Source organism: Lepus europaeus, chromosome 8 (genome assembly GCF_033115175.1).
Source record: "Lepus europaeus isolate LE1 chromosome 8, mLepTim1.pri, whole genome shotgun sequence".
Taxonomy (NCBI): Eukaryota; Metazoa; Chordata; class Mammalia; order Lagomorpha; family Leporidae; genus Lepus; species Lepus europaeus.
The window spans coordinates 130,152,594-130,174,709 of NC_084834.1; the positions used below are offsets into that span (position 1 = coordinate 130,152,594).

The 22,116-nt window shown below is 44.1% G+C and overlaps 1 protein-coding gene and 1 pseudogene across 5 annotated transcripts in view; one reads left to right on the forward strand and one right to left on the reverse strand.

Annotated features, from left to right (window-relative positions):
- ERICH1 (glutamate rich 1) overlaps positions 1-22,116 on the forward strand; it is a 97,715-nt gene that overhangs the window by 38,819 nt on the left and 36,780 nt on the right. For 3 of the 5 annotated variants that reach the window (XR_009866586.1, XM_062198859.1, XM_062198856.1), the window contains exon 3: positions 5,640-5,801. Coding sequence is in view for 4 of the 5 variants with exons in the window: in XM_062198859.1 (XP_062054843.1) it covers positions 5,640-5,801 (162 nt within the window). In the remaining variant the exon portion in view is untranslated. The remainder of the gene's footprint in view (positions 1-5,639; positions 5,802-22,116) is intronic. The other 2 variants (XM_062198857.1, XM_062198858.1) reach the window with 2 other exon arrangements.
- On the reverse strand, positions 11,224-11,841 carry LOC133765798 (pre-mRNA-splicing factor ISY1 homolog; annotated as a pseudogene).

Sequence of the window (22,116 nt, forward strand, 5' to 3'; positions counted from 1 at the left end):
ACAGTTTGCACCCACATAGAAACACAAAGTGAAACATACTGTTTGAGTACTAGTTATAGCATTAAATCACAATGTACAGCACATTAAGGACAGAGATCCCACATGAGGAGCAAGTGCACAGTGGCTCCTGTTGTTGACCCAACAAATTGACACTCTAGTTTATGGTGCCAGTAACCATCCTAGGCTGTCGTCATGAGTTGCCAAGGCTATGGAAGCCTTCCAAGTTTGCCGACTCTGATCATATTTGGACAAGGTCATAAAAGACAGAGTGAGGATAGTAACCAATGATCCTAAGAGTGGCATTTACCAGGTTTGAACAATTATACAGCATTAAGTGGGGAAGAGGACCACCAGTACACACAGGTTGGGAGTAGAGCCATTGGTGGTAGAGTAGAGGTTATGATTACAAAGGAGTGAGGCCCAAGTGCACTAGACAGGGCCTAGAACAAAGGACAGAGTCATTATTAGAGGAGCTAAGAAAGGTGCTGTCTAAGCTACAATTAAGTTTTCTGATTGAGAGGCAAATAGAACCTGATAGAAGGGGCTTGATAATAATCTGGTGGGCTTTAGGCCTTGTAAATTCAGAGGCCCAGACCTATCTATCTCTTCACATGGGGTATATCCTAAGGGAGGTGTGAACCTCCTAGGGGAAGGCACTCTGTTGACTTTCATTACTTGGCTGGCCTGGGAGGAGAGCTGGCCAGGTAAAGGCAGGTGGCATCTCTAACAAGATATTTACAGTTCTGCCTGCAATGTTGCTGACCCTACTTGACCATCCCCTCAGCTGCAGTGGTCACTTTGGAAGTTGGGCTGAGTGAAGGGCTTTTCAGCTTAGAGCCAATAAGATCTGTGGCTCTGACCTGGGCATCCTTCGACTCCAGGGCAGGTCCATTTCCAGTGATCCAACTCTTGGCAGAGCTGCCAGGGCTCTTCACAAGCTGACTTCTGCTGAAGCCCAGGCTTACCACATTGAAAGCCACTGCAGTGGACTGGCCTGTTGGGTCTCCTTGAGGGCAGATCACTGTACAGATCAGCCATGAATAGGCCTGCCACCCATTGCTTCTGATGCCGAGCTTTCTTTTCCTCCTGGTTTGTGTTAAAGTAGACCAGAGGATGCAAGTCAAGGGAGTGCCCGTCTCTCTCTCTCTCACCATCCACTCTGCCTGTCAAAAAAAAAAAAAAAAAAAAGAAAGAAAGAAAAAAAGAAGAGATGCTGACCCTCAATGGTAGCAATGTTGGATTCCGTCTTCCTCTGTCATGTGTTTGTACAGCAAGCATTCATTTGTCCATGCCTGTGTCAGGAGTGGCTGGCCACTGAAGCCTGACTGTGGGAATATGAATCCCTACAGTGGTATGGAAAGGCAGGCTGAGAACATCCTTGGTTAAAAAATGCACACACCTTGGACCCAGCAGTGTTGCCTCCAGGAGACTTTCCTATTGATTCACTTATGTATGCCAGTTATTCATTATTGTTCAGAGTAAAATGAGATCGATACAAGTCTGAATTTCCAATGGTAGGAGGTTGGTTAAATCACAGTGATGTGTTTGTTTCTTACAGTTTACACAAAGTCATCAAAAGGGGTAGGGAGCCCCTTTGTGAATCACTGAAGTAACATTAAGATATGTCACTGGGCAAAAACCAAGAGAAAATGGGTGTTTGCAACTGATTCAAGGAGAGAAGAAATAACAGTGTGTGTGTGTGTGTGTGTGTCTGTTACCTGCTCACCAGCAGCCTTGGAATAACTGGCCACACATAGTAACCTTAGTTGCCCTGGGAGCAGGGCAGGTGGGGAGCAGAACAGGAGGGAGACTGATCACAGTGCAGTTATGCTACCTATTAAGAGCATGAATGAAACATCTAGAAAGAGATCAAGTCAAAATCTTTTCATACCTACAAGGCATGAGAGATTTTTTTTCACCCACAGACCCTCACTGGAAGCGGACCTAGGTGGTAGGCATGGGGCAGTGGAAAGAGCGTTAACATCAGAAGTTGGTGGAAATCATGGAATATAATTAACTGCTGTTATATTCTGTATGTTTAGCAGAACTTGGAAGCCACTGTGGCTATACTAGAGTCTTCTGGAGGGTTAGAAAGAGAAGGGAGCAGTTAAAGGTAAGGAGCAAGAGCTTGGAGGTGGGGAGAGAAAGGGGAAGAGAAAAGAGGAGAAAGAGAGGGACTGGAGAGAGCTGCTAGAGCGTGTCTGAGGAGGGCAGGGTGGTGCTGGCCTTCTGCAGGTACAGAGTTGGAGGCCTGATGTGATGAGGGCTCTGGTCACAGCAGCTGTGGGTCGGGGTCTGTGGGACTCTTGTGATTTATTTTTGTGATGAAACAAGAGCAAAGGCCCTTGGGAGAGAGGGTGGGCTTGAGAACATTGCTGACAGAGCAAAGTTGTTTTCCAGGCAGTCCAAGGATGGTAGAAATTATTAGTCTTCCATTGGCATGTCCCTAGGCAGCTGTCAGCTGGCCAAGATGAGCCCAGAGGAGGAGGAAGGCCTGCCGTAGCTAGAGTTGGGATGTAACCAGGTAACAGAGAGGAGCATTATTCTGTGGACATAAGAAGTCTGGGAAGAGGTGGACTGAGGACTGTGAGAGTGTGTAGTAGTGTGTGTAGTCGCAAGGCAAGCTGAATGGTAGAATCCTACAGAACAACTCAGCCACCTAGGCTGGTGAAAGCTTTTCTCCTCTTACACTTGGGACTTCCAGCCTTCTTAGGCCTTTTGTGCTTGTGGATTCTGTCTGCAGATTGGATTTCTTTCTTTCTTTTTTTTTTTTTTTTAACTTATTTGACAGGTAGAGTTAGGCAGTGAGAGAGAGAGACAGAGAGAAAGGTCTTCCTTCTGCTGGTTCACCCCCCAAATGGCCACTACGGCCAGCGCTGCGCCAATCCAGAGCCATGAGCCAGGTGCTTCCTCCTGGTCTCCCATACGGGTGCAGGGCCCTAGGACTTGGGCCATCTTCCACTGCCTTCCCGGGCCACAGCAGAGAGCTGGACTGGAATAGGAGCAACTGGGACAGAATCCAGCGCCCCAACCGGGACTAGAACCCAGTGCCCATATGCTGGTGTACCCGGATGCCGGTGCCACAAGGAGGAAGATTAGCTAAGTGAGCCACAGCTCCAGCCCCAATACAGATTGGATTTCTACCTACCTTCCTTGTCCCTTTCACTCTCACGTGGGGAGACTGAAGATCCTAGGAGGCTGTTCCCACAAATGCTGCACTCCTCTGTGTTGAAAAGAAGAGGATTGTTTACAGAATTGCACAGCTACTGGCCAGCTGATCTCTTTGCTTATATCAGACAAGAGACTCAATATCTAACTTGTGCAAGGGGTAAATGTCATTGCAGAGAATCATTTACCTAGAAGAATACAAGAAATTAGAACCAGAAGCTGTTACAGATTACCTGGCCACTCACCCTCACCTACAGATGAACCTACAGGCAACACTTTCCTCCCCTTACTGGATTTGACATTATTTTCATTTACAGCCTAAAAACTCAGTGGTAATCAGTGTATGATTTCCTAATAGATGAGGACTGTCTCCTGGCATATTTCCATAAAAATTCTTTTTCTTGGATGTGTTGTTATTTCCTGTTGCATGAATCATCTCTTGCTTCATGGCCATAATACCTCCTATACTCATCCTAATAATTAGGTGAACAATGACATTTTAAGTTCCATTTAATTTTCTTATTAAGAAAGATTTAACTGATAGAAAGCTTCCAAAAACATTCTGTGAAAAAGAATCAAATGCTGATGTTACTTGATAGGCGATAGTATACATAGAAGCTTGTTTCCATCTGCACTTGGTTCTAGCAGGGAATGACATAGTAATTAATCAACTGTGGCAAAGCAAATTAACTTAAGAGCTAGAATTCTGGCAACATCACTTTAAGAAAGTGAAATATATTGAGAGCATAAGAATTTGAAAATGTTTCAAGATTTTTACATTTAATATCTTTAAATTTAAATATATTGTAACCACAATTCTATCATATATACTATTCATCTCTTAATTTTTGTCATGGTTGATTTTTTTTAAAAGATTTATTTATTTACTTGAAAGGCAGAACAACAGAGAGGGAGGGAGAGAGATGGGGAAAGACGGAGAGATCTTCCATCCACTGGTTCACTCCCTAAATGACTACATTGGCCAAGGCTGGGTTAGGCCAAAGCTAGGAGCCAGGAACTCCATCTGGATCTCCCACATGAGTGGCAGGGGTCCAAATACTTGGTCCATCTTCTGCTATTTTCCAAGGCATATTGACAGGGAGCTGGGTTGGAAGTGGAGCAGCTGGGACTTGAACCATTACTCCATTAAGGAATGCTGGTGTTGCAAGCCACTGCTTAACCTGCTGTGCCACAACGCCAACCCATAGTTGTTGATTCTAAGAGAAAATGCTTGCTACTCTGTGAAAAACAATTGGGACATCCACTTGTGTATATCACATATAACAGCGTCAATTTTCCAGATTTTAAATGAAAATAGGTAGATTAAAAGATTGTTGAAGAATGTGAGAAGCCAGCTCCCTTCTTTTTTTTTTTTTTCTTTAAAGATTTATTTTATTTATTTGAAAGAGTTACAGAGAGAGAGGTAGAGACAGAGAGAGAATTCTTCCATCCGCTGGTTCATTCCCCAGATGGTTGCCAAGGCCAGAACTGCGCTGATCCGAAGCCAGGAGCCAGGAGCTTCTTCCAGGTCTCCCATGTGGGGGCAGGGGCCCAAGGACTTGGGCCATCTTCTACTGCTTTCCCAGGCCATAGCAGAGAGCTGGATCGGAAGAGGAGTAGCTGGGACTACAACCGGTGCCCATATGGGATACCAGCATTTCAGGCCAGGGTTTTAACCCACTGTGCTACAGCGCTGGCCCCAACCAGCTCCCTTCTAATGGCTTTTCTACACAGTGAATGTAAATAGCCAGCAAAGAGGGAACCAAGTTGCCAAGTACACAGACAAGTATGCAGCCCGGATGACCATGGCACCTGTTTGTAACAGTGGGGATCTGAGGCCAGCCTCTGTGAACAGACTTCTGCAAAATGCTTAAATTATAGTTTTCTTAGAGCAAGGAATATTATGCAGTCATCAAAAGAGTATACAAATTTAAATATTGTAGCATTATTTTATCATAGTATGTTCACTTCTAAATGGTATCTATACATGTGAGGTACACAGGCACAGTCTGTATAATAATGAAGTATGTGTGGCCTGATTTCATGAAGATGTGCATTGTTAGTGTGTATGATTGTGGGTGTGTACATGTTAGTACATGTAAACTAGTATGTACATGGAGAGAACTTCCAGAAAATGAACTTTTTCTGCTTCATACTCCTGGCTTAGTAATATTTTTACATCACATTGTGAAACCCAAAAGTTTACATAAGAAGTAACTTAATGTGAACTTGGATAATTATAAACAGTTCCTTTTTCCTGGTTAGATATATAGCTGACTTACTTTCCTAGCAAAATGCTTGGCTTATTACGATCAGTGTTTATAACTATGGTTAGGTTTTATTAAACTGTTTGATTTCATGTCTTCCTTGAATTGAGTTGTAGAAATGATGACCACGTAATCAGAGCAAACGAATGTCTGATTGCATTATGTAACATATACCAGTTTCTCATTTCCCTTTGTTTTTTACAGACAGTGACACTAAGACGCAGTCTGACAGGCGGCTCTATACTGTGAGTCTACCCCCCGAGGGGTATTTGCCGGAGTCACACAGCTGCTTGGATTCTGAGAATATCTCCACCGGGGAGGATGTAGAAGGTAAAAAGGGGAAGAGGAAAGGTGAACAGTATACATGTAAATCATTATTTTACAGTTTTCCATCATTTTAAGTTAACTTTGTCTAAATATATAATTAGAGTTATGGTCGATCATATTATCATATAAACAGCCATAGTATGTCTTTTTACCTATTTTACAGCCACTGAAAATTATTATAAAAAAACTTTTTATTTATTTGAAATGCAGAAAGAGAGAGATATTCATCTTCTGTTTGCTGGTTTACTCCCCAAATGCCCAAAAAAAGCATGGACTGGGCCAGACTGATGCTAGAAGCTACAAACTCCATCCTGGTCTCCCACATAGGTAGCAGGGACCCAAGCACTTCAGCCATCATCTGCTGCCTTCCCAGGCACATTAGCAAGGAGCTGGATTAGAAGCAGAATGGATGGCAGCTTAACTTGCTAGTGAGTGACAAAGCTTGCCCCACACATTAAGTTTCTGCCTTGAAAAGTAAAATGGTTGTTTTCCTCTTTAAATTGGCTATTTGGAAGCTTCTGTGAGAATTTAGAACTATCAAATAAAAATTTTCCCTGGATGGTTTTTAGCAAGTGTAAACTAAGAAACTCTATATTATAAACCTTAGTTAATTTGAATGTTCAGAAACTATAGTTTTTGGCCAGCACCATGACTCACTTGGCTAATCCTCCACCTGCGGCACCAGCTTCCCCAGTTCTAGTCCCTGTTGGGGCACCGAGTACTAGTCCCAGTTGCTCCTCTAACAGTCCAGCTCTCTGCCATGGCCTGGGAGGAGAGTGGAGGATGGCCCATGTGCTTGGGTCCCTGCACTTGAATGGGAGACCAGGAGGAAGCACCCAACTCCTGGCTTCGAATTGGCGCAGCGCCAGCCGTAGTGGCCATTAGGGGAGTGAACTAACGGAAGGAAGACCTGACTGTCTCTCTCTCTCACTGTCTATAACTCTCTCTGTCTCTCTTTCTCTCACTGTCTAACTGCCTGTCAAAAAATTAAAATAAAAAAAGGAAGTATAGTTTTCTTGTACATTGATCTTTTTGGCTTTTGAATTAAAGAAAAACAAACAAACAAAAATAGGACTGGTATTTAGCCTAGCCGTTAAGATGCCTGTGTGTCAAATCAGAGCACCTAGGTTCAATCTCTAGCTCTTGCTCCTGACTCCAGCTTCCTGCCAATGCAGACCCTAGGAGGTGATGATGTAAGTAATTGGATTGCTGACACCCAAACCAGAGACCTGGGTTGAAGTGCTGGCTCTTGTCTTCAGCCCAGCATAGCCCAGTACAGCTCCGGCCATTATAAGCATTTGGGGAGTGAATCAGAAGATAGGATCTCTCTCTCTCTCCTTTCCATCTCCCTCTCTGTCTCTCCTCTTCCCTTGCCTCTGTTTCTGCTGCTCAAATAAATAAGGTTTTTAAAAGTAACTATAAAATAGGGGCCGGCACTGTGGCGTAGCAGGTAAAGCTGCCACCTGCAGTGCTGGCATCCCATATGGGTGCTGGTTCAAGTCCCAGCTGTTCTACTTCCGATCCACCTCTCTGCTATGGCCTGGGAGAGCAGTAAAGGATGGCCCAAGTCCTTGGGCCCCTGCACCCACGTGGAGACCTGGAAGAGGCTTCTGGCTCTTGACTTCAGATCGGCACAGCTCTGGCCAGTGTGGCCAACTGGGGAGTGAATCAGTGGACAGAACCCCCCCCCCCCCACCTCTCTTCTCTCCATGTAACTCTTTCAGATAAATGAATCTTTTTAAAAAAGTAACAGTAAAATTTTAAAAATGGAGTAAGAAATAATGTATTGTTTTCCAGCCCTGTTAAAAATCTTTGAAATGCAATTACTAGATAGATTATTTCACTAGATAATTTACCATGTTCTTATGAAATTACTTTGGTAAATATACTTCATGTGTACTTAATGAGTTTAATAAGAAAGTGTGTGGTCTGTTGTGGACAGTTGGCACTGGTTGCTCTGCTGCTGATGCGTGAGGGCAGACATGTTTCAGCAGCACCTCCGAGGCTTGCTGGGAGGCCCATCCAGGCGATGCTCTAATGGGGAAAGGGGAGATAGCTTTGCCAAGTCTGTTCTCCTGCAAAAGCTTTCTTGCAGATTGTGTGCCCTGATCCCGGAGTAGTCACTTTCCTTGTTGCCTTGGTCCTGAAGCCTCCTCCTCCCTACAGGCAGCCAGGAAGTCTTGGCACCAGCAACTGCTCTACAATTATGGACTGATTAGAGCCAAGCTGACCACTCTGAAAAGAAGAGAAAAGGAGAATCAAGCAATTGAGATTCATTCTAAATTTACCTAGTTGTAGCTTTCATTACAGTGTTTATTACAAGTTACATTTTTAGAAGTGGTTTTGAAATTGGGAGCCTTTACTGAAAATTTCGAGGGTTCTTGCTGTGCTTTTAGATAAGAATTCTAAATATCAGCTGCTTATAAATGAAACAGGTAACATGGTACAGTTTTTAGTATTTATTTAGTGAAAGAAATATACAAGAAAGTGAGGGCTTTATTTTGGGGAGAAAAATGTCTAGAAACTAAGTTGAGTCCATACCAGGCAGAGAGCAGGCTGGGAACCACATGGAGCAAGGGTGCAGTTAGGTTCGGCCAGAGGTAGGGTAGTACAGGCAGGAAAGAAGGCAGCACACCTGGAGGTGGGAGGTGCGGGACAACAAGGGAGGGGGCTCAGGCACACCAGGTCTTTCATTTACTTCCAAAGGGGAGTGGTTACATAGTCTGATTGGCAGGTAGGCGTACAAGTGAGGTCAGGTAGGGGCGTGAGATCACGAAAGGGGGCAGGGCAAAGGTGTGATCTCCAGCTCAGAAATATAATCAGTTTAATTCTGACTGCCTGCGTATATCAGTTTCTTAGGCAAAAATCTTCCTGTTGGTTCATGTACTTCTCTGTTGCCCAGTTCCTGGGAGTAGTCAGTGTGGGCAGGTCTTTTTCAGAGGCTGCTATGGGAGTTACAGGAATAGGTGAGCCAAGAGCATGAGGAAACACTCAGTCTGTTGATACTCCAAGATCTGTGTGGTATTGACCCATTTCTGATCTCCCTTACTTCCTGGAGAGCCCTTCACAGGCCATAGGGGTGACTTGCCCTACCTTCCCAGTGTGTACTTCTGGGGCAGAGGCCCAGAGGCTTCTGCCACAGCAACTATTGGTTCACCTTAATAAGTCAGTGCGAACTGAAAATGCTGACGAGTTTTTCAGAACAGCATTATGAACAACTTATCCATCAAATCCTGAGTGGGAAGTCGGTCTTTTAACTTTCAGCTCTTACCGTTCACCTCCAAATGGTTCTGTTATGTGTGAACCAGTGGCGGAGAAAATATTATTACCTCGGTTCTTTATCTCACATGGAAGAAGAATTTCCAAGCAGACAAGCAGAGAGATTTAAAAGCAAGATTTATTAGAGTCAGAGACCTCCAGCCAGAGCAGCATGGAGGGGCCCCCAAGAGAGGAAAAAACCCAAAGAGGCCAGTGGTACTGGAGTATTTAGGCACAATTTTTTGGGAAAAAAAAACTTAACATTCAGTTACAAGGCCGGGACAAGACCCATGAAAAGACCTGATTCACAATGTTTTACCCTCTGGCTTGCTCATGATAAAGCAAAAGCACCATCAGAAGGGTGGGATACCTAATTTGCTTTATAGTAAACTGGGAGCTCAGAAGGAATCCTCACTCCCTTGCTGTTCTCATGATAAAACTGGAAGCTTTCAAGGAGTGGGCAGGCTGGCACTTTTACCTTGATAAAGATTTTGCACCCTCAGTTTCCACTGGGACCTCCCTGACTGCATTAACCCATCTGACTCCTCTCAGTTCCACTGGATGTTTTACGATGTATAGATTTAAATATATTCTTTCTCATTGTAACCCATGAGGTGGCTCGTTTGAGGGCATTTGAAAGGGTTGAGTTGGAGAAAAGGTACTAGTGTCCACTGCTTCCTTGTGTTGCCCACATCTGTTTTCCAACATGAAAGAATATTCAGCGAGAGCCCTGTGTCTGAGCCCCTGTGAGGCTAGGGTGCCTTCCTGGGAATCTGAGAGAAGAAGTCTGCCACAAGAAGAGGCAGGGTCCAAGATATCCTCACGTTTTCATTTCTTCTTTTTATTTTCAAGATTGATTTACTTATTTGAAAGGCAGAGTGAGAGATAGATCTTCCATCTACTGGTTCATCCTGCAAATGGCCGCAACGGCTAGTTCTGGGCCAGGCCCCATGAGCCTGGAGCTTCCTCACTTTTTCTGACTGTACCCCAGGGTCCTGTGAAAGCAGGCAGAGAGACATCAAAGGGATGATAAGGAAGAGTTTTTAATCTTTACTTTTCAGTTTTAAGCAAAGGGAATGTGAGAGCTGAAGCTGGAACAGAAGAAAAGGTCAGATTGTTACTGTTTTCAAGGAAGCACTTCCAGTCTCTGACTTTCATCTTGAATACCCAGAACTAAGGAATAAGTTCAACGGTAACTTCTAGAAAGCTGCAGGAGACAATGATTGGTTCCTTTATCTACTTGTACATCTCTGTGCCAGTCCCAGCACCAGTTGCTCCCCAGCTTTTACTTTGGAACCCACACAGCCCTGTTCTTCAGGTGCCAGCTATGGGTGACTCAGGCCAGTGTCCCCAGACCTCATCACCCAGACCTCATCACCCAGAATGTATGGCAGAGCTGGTATTTACCATCAAGTCTGGACTCCTTCTGGTGCTCCTGGGCCCTGAGGCCCAGCTACTCTCCTCCAGGAAGTGCCTGTCCTGAGTTTCCTCAGGCCAGGACCACTTCCTTTGTTTCATCACTGAGTACCTGACCCAGTGCGTTGTGAAAGACAGAACTCTGGGGCTCATTAGGAGTGTCAGTTTGCTGTTCAGGGCCTGTGTATCTGTGATGAAGCAATGACAGAGACCTAGGTGTCAGTCACTTTTCTCCTTCCATCCTGTCTTTCTCTCATTCTTTGAGAATCATTGAATAGAACAAAAACAGCACCTAAATTATTCTAAGCTTTGTTAGGAGTGGGTAGCAGGGAGCTGTAGGATGAGGAAGTACTATTGTCAAGCCTAAATCTCAGTGCTAAATGCACCTGTTGGATTTTGTTCTAGGCTCTGCCCCTCCTGGATAAACAGACGTAAACAGGGGCTTGTGCTCTCCCTTCTACAGGGCGTGCTCCTCTCCTCTTACTGTCGTGTGTAGTGTGTGCTGCTTTCACTAGGCCAGTAAACCTTTGGCCTGATACAGATAGAACAACCCACTATAGAGTATGACAGAAGAAAGCGTTCTTTTTGGCAGTTTTTCTGGGGAAAATGCTCAACAACCTTATTTAGCATGTTAAGTCATTTATCTGGCAGGAACACTGTTTTGCTCACTGTCCTGGCACATCCATAGGAATGCTGTCCTGTGTAATGTTATATAATCTATTACAGTGATACTGTAAGATCTAAGATTCTCTGGTGTGACTGAAATAATAAGGAATGTCTGATCTTGTCATCGGTCAAAAGCCAATCTCCTAGCGTATGACAGCCACACTGGGATTCTGAGTTTCTTTGCGTATTCCTATTCCAAAGGCACAATAACTCCATCGTCTTCATCCAGGTAACCATAATACTCAAAATCGATCGCTTTCGTGAGCTCAGCACGTGTCTTCCCGGGAGGAGGGAGAGGTTCTTTTTCAAACAACTCTAACACCAGGCAAATCTTCAGCTGCTCCAAAGTACTTGTAACCTCGGTTTCCCGGGACTTCTTTCCCTTCATGATCCAGCATTTTAGGGCCAACTTTCCCATAATCAGGACCACCCAACTCCTTCACTCGGACCTCCCAGTGTCCTTTCTCTCTCAGCAGCTTGTTAATTTCATCATTCAGGTCACGAATTCAGAATTCGCCTAAACCAGCATTCTGAATCTGTGCCACTTTTTTAGAAATCTCTCCAATGATCTGTTGTCTCCACTTCTCGGCCTTGGGCAGCTCTGTACATTCCGAAGCAAGGAAGGGCCTTCGTTCCTTTACTTTTCCCTCTTCCAGCTGGGCTTGGCGAAACCTTGCTAAGGCCAGCATGGCCTTTTCTGCATTTCGAGCCATGGTTTAGGCTAGGGCGCCGCCCTGGGGCCCTGCGGCCCCAGCCCATGGAGCTTCACAGTCTCAGGAGGCTGAAGAGCCTAACTCCGCGCACCGCCCGGCCTTTTTGTCGGAAGGATAAACCGATCATCGCTCTTGATAGTTAACTTTCCCCAGGTCTTCATTGCTTGATTCATTCTTTTTAGATTCAATCCTTTCAATCCTTCAATCCTTTTCTGGCTGCATCCTTTTTTGGAAGTAGGCATAGTAATCAGGGCTTGACACTGATTCTCTTGATTAAATGCCTTTTTCTGTGTTTGTGTTTGGCAGTGTAATATGAGGATGGCAAATAGGACCCTTTTAAGGAACTCTTTCTGGTGGGGGCATTTCACATGTAAGCAATGAGGTTAGCAAACTATAAAAGTTTAGTAAATTCCTTAGTAAATAAGTAATAGGACTAGGAGAGTACAACACAGGAAAGTGGGAACTCAGTCTGTGAGTGTTGAAGGAGGCAGAGCAGAGGCATGGGATCTAGTTGCAAATGGGAGCAGGACTGCTTAGGGGCTAACAAGACAGAGGTGTCAAGAAAACATGCTGTGTTCAGGAGCAGCAGATAAAGTGTGGTCAGCATGGCTTGGGCTGAGAAGATGAATGAGCAGGTGGTAAATGATTTTGTACCAATGGTTCAAGGCTTTGGATGGAAATGCCTGGTTTGGTCCCATAACCACGTGGAGCCAGGCCCCACTGTGAGTCCATGGAGAGTCAAGACCAGGTTTGTGTCCAGATGTGATCATTCTGGGGCAGAGCCAAAGAGAGAGATGCCTGAAGCCTGTGAAAGGTAGAGGGAATAAAGGCCTGGCTGAAGATGCTTCCAAGGTGGAACCCACGAGACACGTTGATGTTTCATCAGCTAAGTTGAAGGGAGAGATTTCCCCCTTCTCCTTGGTGGCAGCAGCAGCTGAGGGAGGGTAAAAGAAGGACTGCAATGTTGAGTGCTTTCCCTGAGGTGAGAGTTGAAGGTGTTAGACAGAGCTTGCCTCAGGTGAGCATCAGTGCCTGTGCCTACCATGGCCACAGACCATGTTCTTGGGCCTCTGCACAGATACCCTACATTTACAAATTTACACAGAAATGGGGATTCAATGTTGATGAACTCAAAAACAGGCATCTCTAGGAAAGAGTGTCCTTCATTTTCTGTGTGCTTTGATCTTTGGTGTTTTTTTTTTTTTTTTTTCAAAAACAAAAGTGTTTTGTTTTTCTTGGCCACAAAAATGCTTGTCATTAAAAAGTCAGACATCATAGAAGACACACGGAAGTGAAACTACTGCAGGCCACCAATGAGAGGCACGTTAGGAAGCAGCTACTAAAGTCTCTCTGGGCATGCTATGTGTGCATATGCAACTTTATGTCATTTGTGCCATATTTTATATACCGTATTATAAACTATTTTTGCTCTTAATATGTTACAGGAGATTTTCCCCTATTCACTGTATATAGATAACTTATCTCATATTTTCCTGTAAGAAAATTGTCCTTCAGGGAAATTGGGTCTAACATCTGTAACTGACGGTGTTGACTACAAGGTAATTTCTAAGTTTCTTTATGGCAAGGCCAGTGTGAACAAGTTGCAAAACAAAGGAACAAAACAGGGAATGATACTTGCCCATTACATGGTAGATACATTAATTTCCTTAAAATTCAGTAAGCTATTATGACTCAATAAGGAAAGACATCCCTCTAGTAGAATGAACCAAGCAGAAATGACAACTCCTGATAGAACCAGTAAGACTAGATATAATAATAAGCATATAATCCATCCTTTTATGGTTCCTTATCTTTGACTATTGTACCTGAAATATTTGACCCATCTTAAATATATTTTACTAGGAAGCACAATATGTAGGTCCTTCTTTTTATTAAATACATTTTTAAACAACACCTTTAAGTGAATTGTTAATCTTCCTCTATGAGTTACAAGCATCTTTTCAGTACATCAGTTCACAGGTGTTCTCCCATCTCTCCTTGTTAGTCCTTCTAGACTAGCACTTTTCGCCAGCTGCACTCCAATGCTTGGGACTGGATGCTTCTTACCCACACAGTTCTGTCTTATTTGTGCAGCCCATTTGTTGATGACAAGGTCACATCCCAAGTAATGATTAAACCACATAATACCTTGGCTGATTTGCACTCTCCTCAGGGCCCTGGCTGGTGCCACAGACAGACCAATGCAAAGAGGAGTCTGCCCTGAAAGTCTCAGGATTCCTCAAAGGGACCCTGCCTGCCTATGGCCTAGGAGTCTTAAGACGTCCCTGTTGTCTTGTATTTCTTAAGAGCTCTGTCATTTTCAGTCATTGCCATATTTACCAATCTGTAAATTGATAGATTGTTGAAGCCTTAATTAACTATTATATTTCTTTGTGACATTTTCTAGTATTGGTCTTTATGTCACAATAGCGCCTACTCTTTTCACTATAATAATGTGCTTTATGAACTTTTTGTGAACATCACAGATTGACAGGGGCTGACAGTCCTATTGCCTAGTTTCCAGGTTAGTCTCCATCACAACAAAGCACTCCTGGTTTGTCCATACACCCGGGGCCCATCACCTCCGGAGGGGCTCCGGTTCTTCCTATTTTGATGAACACTCGGGCAGAAGCCTTTGAGACCTCAGCCCTCTCTCCTCTGGAGGATGGTGAGTCCATGATGGTCTCTCCAACAATGATGCACCCTGGAGAGGTGCCAGGCTCATTCAGTGCCACACCAACCCATGCCTATGCCCAAGATGAGGGTGTGTGGGATGGGCTGAGGCTCACTCCTTGTCTTGTCTCCTTCCCAATGTCCAAGCCCTTTGGCTCTGGCCTTGGCATGGTCTCAGGGTAACAAGAGTCAGAACCTCCTTCTCAGCACTTGCTATCTCTGACCCTTCAGGCTTGTGTTGCCACCTGGGTGACAGTGCTGTTTGGGAAAACCAGGAATCCCATGAGTGTCCCCTCACCAGTTTATTCTACTTGGAAGAATAACACAAGGAACCCAGTCAGACTCCCTGCAGAAACCATTCCACATTGGTACCCATTCACTGCCTCCAGGTGATCTGTCACCTTCCCTGCCCTCCCTGGGGTTTCAAATGCCTCCTTCCATTCCATTTCATGAATTGTTTTGCTACAAGTATGTTTAAAGCCCAAGTAATTTAAATAATAGCCTAGGCCAGTAACTGCTTACATCTCTTCATGACGTTTTTGGAAGTCACTTCCATGTGTTCCACAGGGCACCTGTGTTGCTGTTGGTTGTTACAGATGCCATGATTGTGACAGTGGTGGTCCTTGCTTTCTGTCTGATCACAGTGTTTGCGTTTCCCAGTGCATCATCTCAGCAAGTGAGCCATTGCCTGTGCAGCTACTTCTGGATGTTTCTTCCACATACCCAGGCAGTCGTTCTTAGGGTCATCTCCCCATTTCTCCTCCCTGGGACCGTCCCCAGGGTCTTATGTGAACTGTGTAGTTTCCCTGAGCTCTGCTGGTAGTCAGATTCTGACCATGAGTGCACCTCTCCATGTTCCTGTGCACGCTGGTGTGCAGTCTGCCCTGTCTGTATGCTCCCTTAACTGGGGTTCTGGCCATCTCCCTCCCCAGCAGTGTTCTCACTCATAGTAGTGCCGGGCCCAGCCGGTGTCCTCTGGCGCTGTTGTAACACATAGGTCAAACCTCCAGGAGGTTTGACCGTTAGCAGAGCAGGCACGGTGGACCCAGCTGGGACAAAGGCAGAAGGAAAGGAGTTGAGGGATCCTGAGGGTATCTAAGACACTGAGACAAGAATACGCTTTACACAGCTGTCTGAATGCACAGCCCATCTGTTGCCCTCCTGCTGTGTGGGGGGCTCACTCCTACCTCTTCTCTCCCTCCAAATGTCTGTTATTGCCATTCCTATAAACTCATGAACCCCCAGAATCCTGCCTGCCATTCACAGTTACCCCCAAATCGACCCTCCGGCACTAGCCCTACACTGCCCTGTAAAGGCTTATGGAGTCTCCTCCATTCATCAAGGTGACTTCAGTGGAGTAGTTTGCCTTTCTAACCTGTTGCACCAGAGTGTCCTTGACCCCCTTTTTCTGGTCAACCAGGCAGAGCCCACTTCCTACTCCTGCTGTTCTTGCTGCCTCCTCAGGCCTCTACTTGGGCATCTACCTATTAGCAAGCCTCTTTTTTAAAAAAAAAGTTTTTATTTAATGAATGCAAATTTCATAGGTACAACTTTAGGAATATAGTGTTTCTTCCCCCCCAAACCCACCCTCCCACCCCAACTCCCATCCCACCTCCTACTCCCTCTCCCATCCCATCCCATTCTTCATTAAGATTTATTTTTAATTAACTTTGTATACAGAAGACCAACTCTATACTAAGTAAAGATTTCAACAGTTTGCACCCACACACACAATGTATGAAGTACTGTTTGAGAACAAGTTTTGCAGTTAATTCTCATAGTACAACTCATTAAGGATTGAGGTCCTACATGGGGAGTAAGTACACAGTGACTTCTGTTGTTAATTAGCAATTATCACTCTTATTTATGATGTCAGTGATCACCCGAAGCTCTTGCCATTAGCTGCCAAAGCTATGGTAGTCTTTTGTGACCACAGACTATGTCAGTATTTAGATAAGACCATAAGCAAAGTGGAAGTTCTGTCCTCCCTTCAGAAAAAAGCACAAACTTCTCTGATGGCCCCTTCTTTCCACGGGGGTCCCACTCTCAGATCTTTCATGCAGGATATTATTTTGCCACACTGTCTTGGCTTTCCATGTCTGGAATGCTCTCATAGGCTTTTCAGCCACATCTGAATGCTTACTTAAGAGCTGATTCTGAGGTCAGAATGTTACTTAAAGTGATTGTCTATGAGTCTGCTGTGTGGACTACTTCCCATGTTGGACATTCCCTCCTTTTTAATTCTATTATTATTACCAGGCACTTGATACTATTTATATGATCTCTTTAACACTTAATCTTATCTACATGTTCACTTTAACACTTAATATGATCACTTTAACACTTAAGATGGCATTTTTACCACCCAGCTTAATGGGATTTGGAGTCCCATGACAAATTTTTAAACTGTACCCATAGAAGTAATTCCATAGGGCTATATGCAGAACTATGCAGCTTTACAGTTACAAACTTTCTCTTCCCTCTCTTATTCCCCCTCTTATTTTTTACTAAGATCTATTTTCAAATTACTTTATATGCATATGATTAACTCTGTTAAGTAAAGAGTTCAACATATAGTATGAAGAAGAGAAAAAAAATTAAAAATTAAAAAACTGTTTCTCAGCAGTCAAAATGAGGGCTGTTCAAGTCATTGTGCAACCCTCTTCCTGTGGAAATCTCAACTTTACAGTGTCATTAATTGACCCTTGTTATCTAGCCTCTCTGTAAACAAAGAATGCCTCCTCCCTTGCTACATACTTTGTGTAGCCTTTTATAAATTATTTTTTTTTGACAGGTAGAGTTATATTCAGTGAGAGAGAAAAACAGAGAAAAAGGTCTTCCTTCTGTTGGTTCACCCCCCAAATGGCCGCTACGGCCGGCACTGCGCCAATCCAAAGCCAGGAGCCAGGTGCTTCTTCCTGGTCTCCCATGCTGGTGCAGGGGCCCAAGCACTTGGACCATCCTCCACTGCCGTCCCATGCCACAGCAGAGCTGGACTGGAAGAGGAGCAACCGGGACTAGAACCCGGCGCCCATATGAGGTGCTGCTGCCACAGGTGGAAGATTAACCTAGTGAGCTGCAGCACCAGCCCCAGCCTTTTGTAAGTTCTTCAGGCTGTCATTTCCTGCTCTACCTAATGAGGGCGATAGTCCTGGACTAACAAACATGCGTATGAGTTGTGCTGATGAAGCGTGTCTGCTGCAAACTTGTATGACTACAAGCTGGCCCAGTGCCAGCTAGAGCCAAGTCTTTATTCAGGTTTTGGTGAACTTAGCTGAGTGATTAGTTATCCAAATAATCTATAAGGCAGCTGTCAGGACACCACTGAAGTTCCTAACCACAAGGGGGTCTGACAGCATTGACTTGGTTTTTGTGCTGAAAGCAAATCATTTGTGTGAAAAATGGTTGTGACTTTTGTTCTAGCAACAAACCCCAACTGAAGTCCGTGGCCTCTGGAAGCATGACCTGAAAGCATGGTTCCAAGGTTCTGTCTGTGTGAGCTGCACTCCATTCTTTAAGGGTATTTGGACAGAGGAGGCCTTAGTTCAAAGGCATGTAGTTTTCAGATCTATGGATACTGTTTAGCATTTTGTCTCAGATGAAGAAAATTCTGGTCTGTGATTTTCTGATCCCTTCAGGAATGGCCACTGTGATGGACAGGTAAGCATCCCTGCTCCTTGATTAATAGGAATGTAGGTTTTCACCAGATGTAGCCAGCCCATGTGTGTCAGGGCCATCACCCTGCACATCACACTTGTTCAGGGTGTGGCAAGCTTAGAGTTAGCAGTTTTTTCTTCTTGCTTTGCTGATTTATGGAAAAGAGATTTAAAACCTTTAATTATGGCAAAGCTTATCCATCTGTCCATTTAGGTGAGGGTGTTCATGAGGGTTTCTCACCATGTACTCAAGATGGCCCCATTTAGACCATTTGCCTCCAGATCTATCATCTATCAATGTCTAAATAAAAGATTTGACATGGGCACAAATTCCTGCATCTTGGGCCACCTAAGAAGGCCTGTGTTTGTTTTCAAAAGACTGGACCTAGTTTTGTGTGGTTGTGTTTTATGTTGTTGGGTACCTGGATTCTTCTCTATCTCAGTGAACTGACTGGCATAAAGATTAGATGTTTGTTTGATTAGATACTAAGTGGATACAGAATATCAGTATTAATTCAGTATTAATTTTGAAGTAATTCATCAGTGATATCTACAAGGACTGTTAGTCTGCCTAGGCAGGAATGGAGGAGAAAGGGAGAAAAGAAAAAGGGTAACACATTTGTTCTGATTGCCATTTATTTTCTTAAAACATAGTCACTTAATTTCCAAACCATTGTTGGCGCATATTCACAGGAAATAGGGATTACAAGAATATCTAGATATTGGTAGACTGTTATGCTACTTTTAGCTTTGGTGAATGTGTTACAATAATAGAGTGATTTATGAGTACTTCTATTAAATATTGATTAGTAGTCAACCAATAGAAGTTCTCGAGAGAGACAACTGAGAAGAATAGGTAGGAGATTATCTGAGGAATCATATGTGAGCTTCCTGAAGCTGAAGAGACCAGTGCAGTGTCTACTTAATAGTGAAGACAGACCAGGAATCAGAACAGCAGGCCTGGGGAGAAGATGCTAAGATGTCTACAGAAGAAAACAGGTGTTCTGACCAAAGGGTGAGAATGAAGCTGGAGGCGCTGGAGGCACAGCCTCTCTGAAAACCATTCAGTCCTATGACCCACATGAGCTTTGGGTGAGTTTTCCTCTAACAGTCATGAACCTGGTCAAGAGAGAACATTCTTAGAATACTGCCTCATTTCAAAGCCTTCCACATGTGCAGCCTCAGTTGATCTTGTGATCGTCGGGCTTGTCTGTGCTATAACTCAGTAATTCGAGTAAATAGAAAGATGGTAAGCAAAAATATACCTCCTGTGATGGCTGAAGCAGGAGGCAGCAGAATCTAGGGTTTCCATCTTAGTTAAATAATCTGCCTGGCTCCTGACCCCTTTTCCTCATATTTGTCTTATCTGTACAAGGGAAGATTTTAAGATTCAGTGAATTTAAATTTCTTTGAGCTATTTATCCTATAAGGGTAATACTGGGGAAGAAGATTAATTAAAGTAGTTTAGTTAAGGAGTATCATTGATCCCTCCCTCTTCAGGCAGATAATCAGCGGTGAGAAAACTGGTGGGTCACAACCAGCAGAGCAGGGAGGTGTGCAGCTAGCACTGAGTAACAGAAGCATGCTGATAAACAGATGGCACATTCAGCACAGGGTGTGTTCCCAGGTGGATGAGATTAAATGAGAAAGAGTCGGAAGAACAAGATCCAGGAATCAGACAAGCACGGGAGTGAAGATCTGAGACAGATGAACACGACAGGAGCAGAAGGAGGCAGAGGCACAGGGCAGGGCAAACCTGGATCCCAGGCCTCCATCTTACACACCAGAATAAAGTCCAGACATCAACTGTCCCTTCTCCCTTGTATCTCTACTTCCTGGCATGTACAAGGTGTAGGAACTTTCACTGAGCCAAAGCTGTCCCTGCGCAGCCACATTCCAGAGGCTTTGGGGTGGGCTTTGGGAAAGGGGAAGATGCAGGCTCGATTCTGCGGGAATAGCATCTGACCTAACACTGGTCGGTCCTGAGTCCAGGAGTGCATCTGACCCTGTCACACTTTTCTTTGACCAGTCATACTATCCCAAGGACTTAGGTTTTGTGAAACAACAGAATTTGGGTCATTGAACCTGTAAGCCTCCCAATTTTCTTGTATTTATACAAATATAAATTTAGTTAGTAGTTACATGTGGTTTCACATGGAGTTTGTATAACTTTTTTAGGACTATCTGAGTCTTATAAATTGCCCATGAAATCAGGATAAAATATAAATTATTCATGAAATGAGGATGAAAATTTTAATTTGGTTATTTTCATCAACTTAAACACAGTATAAAAATAAGTCAGAGTACAAGGGTTTTCATAAGACCCTGTGCCAGGCCCTACAACCATGAAGTTGTGAGTTTTGAGTGTAAATTCTGTTGACTTCTCATGTCCAGTGAATTTCTTCATCTTAGGATAGTCAGGGCTTAACAACAACAACCAAAAAACATTTTCTTAAAAGTGGTTGTGTGAAGTAGCAGTCGGCCATGAGTGGGCCACATTGGTAAATCTCTTGTGCATCCCAATGGCTGACCTCACAGAAGTGCCCCTGCACCCCACTTCCACCAGATGGCTCTCCCCTCCTATCTTGTCATCCTGAAGGCCCCCCTGGCTTCCTGGTCAGAGTCATCTTGGGGCTCACTGTGTTGGTTTGGTTTCTGGAATCCACTGGCAACTTGAAATAATTCATTGATGGCTCAGGAATTCCCAGGTAGAGGAAGTCAAGGAGACCAGTTTTCCTACCTGAAATCACCCTAATCCATGTGGTTGAGAAAGAGAAGCCTTGAATAAGAGAGTACCTTTTTGGTGATGTAAATACAAAGGAGAAATCTGATGATCAGTAGATTTAAATGGACCACATTTAGCATCTCCTTTAGGCTCCAAAAGTCACTTGGCTCACTGACTTGTGGGGAAGATCAGCAGCTTTTGTGTTCAACTTTCAGAATGCACTGCCATCATTTCTGTTGGATCTGGAATAAGGGCCATTTGTTGGAGATACAGAAATGGCTTTCGTACCAGGCTTACTCATGGGGAGTATGTAGGTTAAGGAGTGCTGAACAGATTCTGTCACTAAGTGTTACCAATGACGCGGACCAGGTGCTAGCTCACAAAGGATGGAGGAGCTAACTTTGTGGAATTAGGGGAGTCATTTAAAGGACCTGAAATCTGAGCCGGTGCTCAGAAAAAGCTAGCAAGGTAAGCCAGAGGAACAATTTATTTTTATCCAGAGAGGTCAGTAGGTGTGAAAAGGTCTGGTATGTTTATGGTGAAAGTACAGTAAAGTCAAACTCCATTTTTACAAATGATAACAGGGTTTCCCTGTAACTCAGCCAAACAGGTATAGTCACTTCTTTAGAATAGTAATAATAATAATAATAATAATAATAATAATAACAACTGGGCTGACATTGTGGCATAGCGTGGGTTAAGCCACTGGCTGCAATGTTGGCATCCCATATGGATATTGGTTCATATCCCAGTTGCTGTACTTCTGATGCAGCTTCCTGCTAAAGTGCCTGGAAAAGCAGCAGCAGATGGCCCAGGTGCTTAGGCTCCTACCACACATGTGAGGGACCCAGATGAGGCTTCTGGTTCCTGGCTTCAGGCCAGTCCCGCCCTGGCCATTGCGGACATCTGGGGAGTAAACCAGTAGATGGAAGATCTGTCTCTGTCTGCCTCTCTGTAACTCTGCCTTTCAAATAAATAAATAAATCTTAAATAATAATAATAATAATTAGAATGGGGCCAGCATTGTGGTACAGTGGGTTAAACCACTGCTGTGACACTGGCATCCCATATCATAGTGCCAGTCTGAGTCCCTCTGTTTTTATTTTTTTAAAGATTGATTTTATTTATTTGAAAGTCACAGTTACACAAAGAGAGAAGGAGAAGCATAGAGACAGAGAGGTCTTCCATCTGCTGGTTCACTCCCCAGTTGGTTTCCTTTAGGTCTCCCATGCAGGTACAGGGGTTTG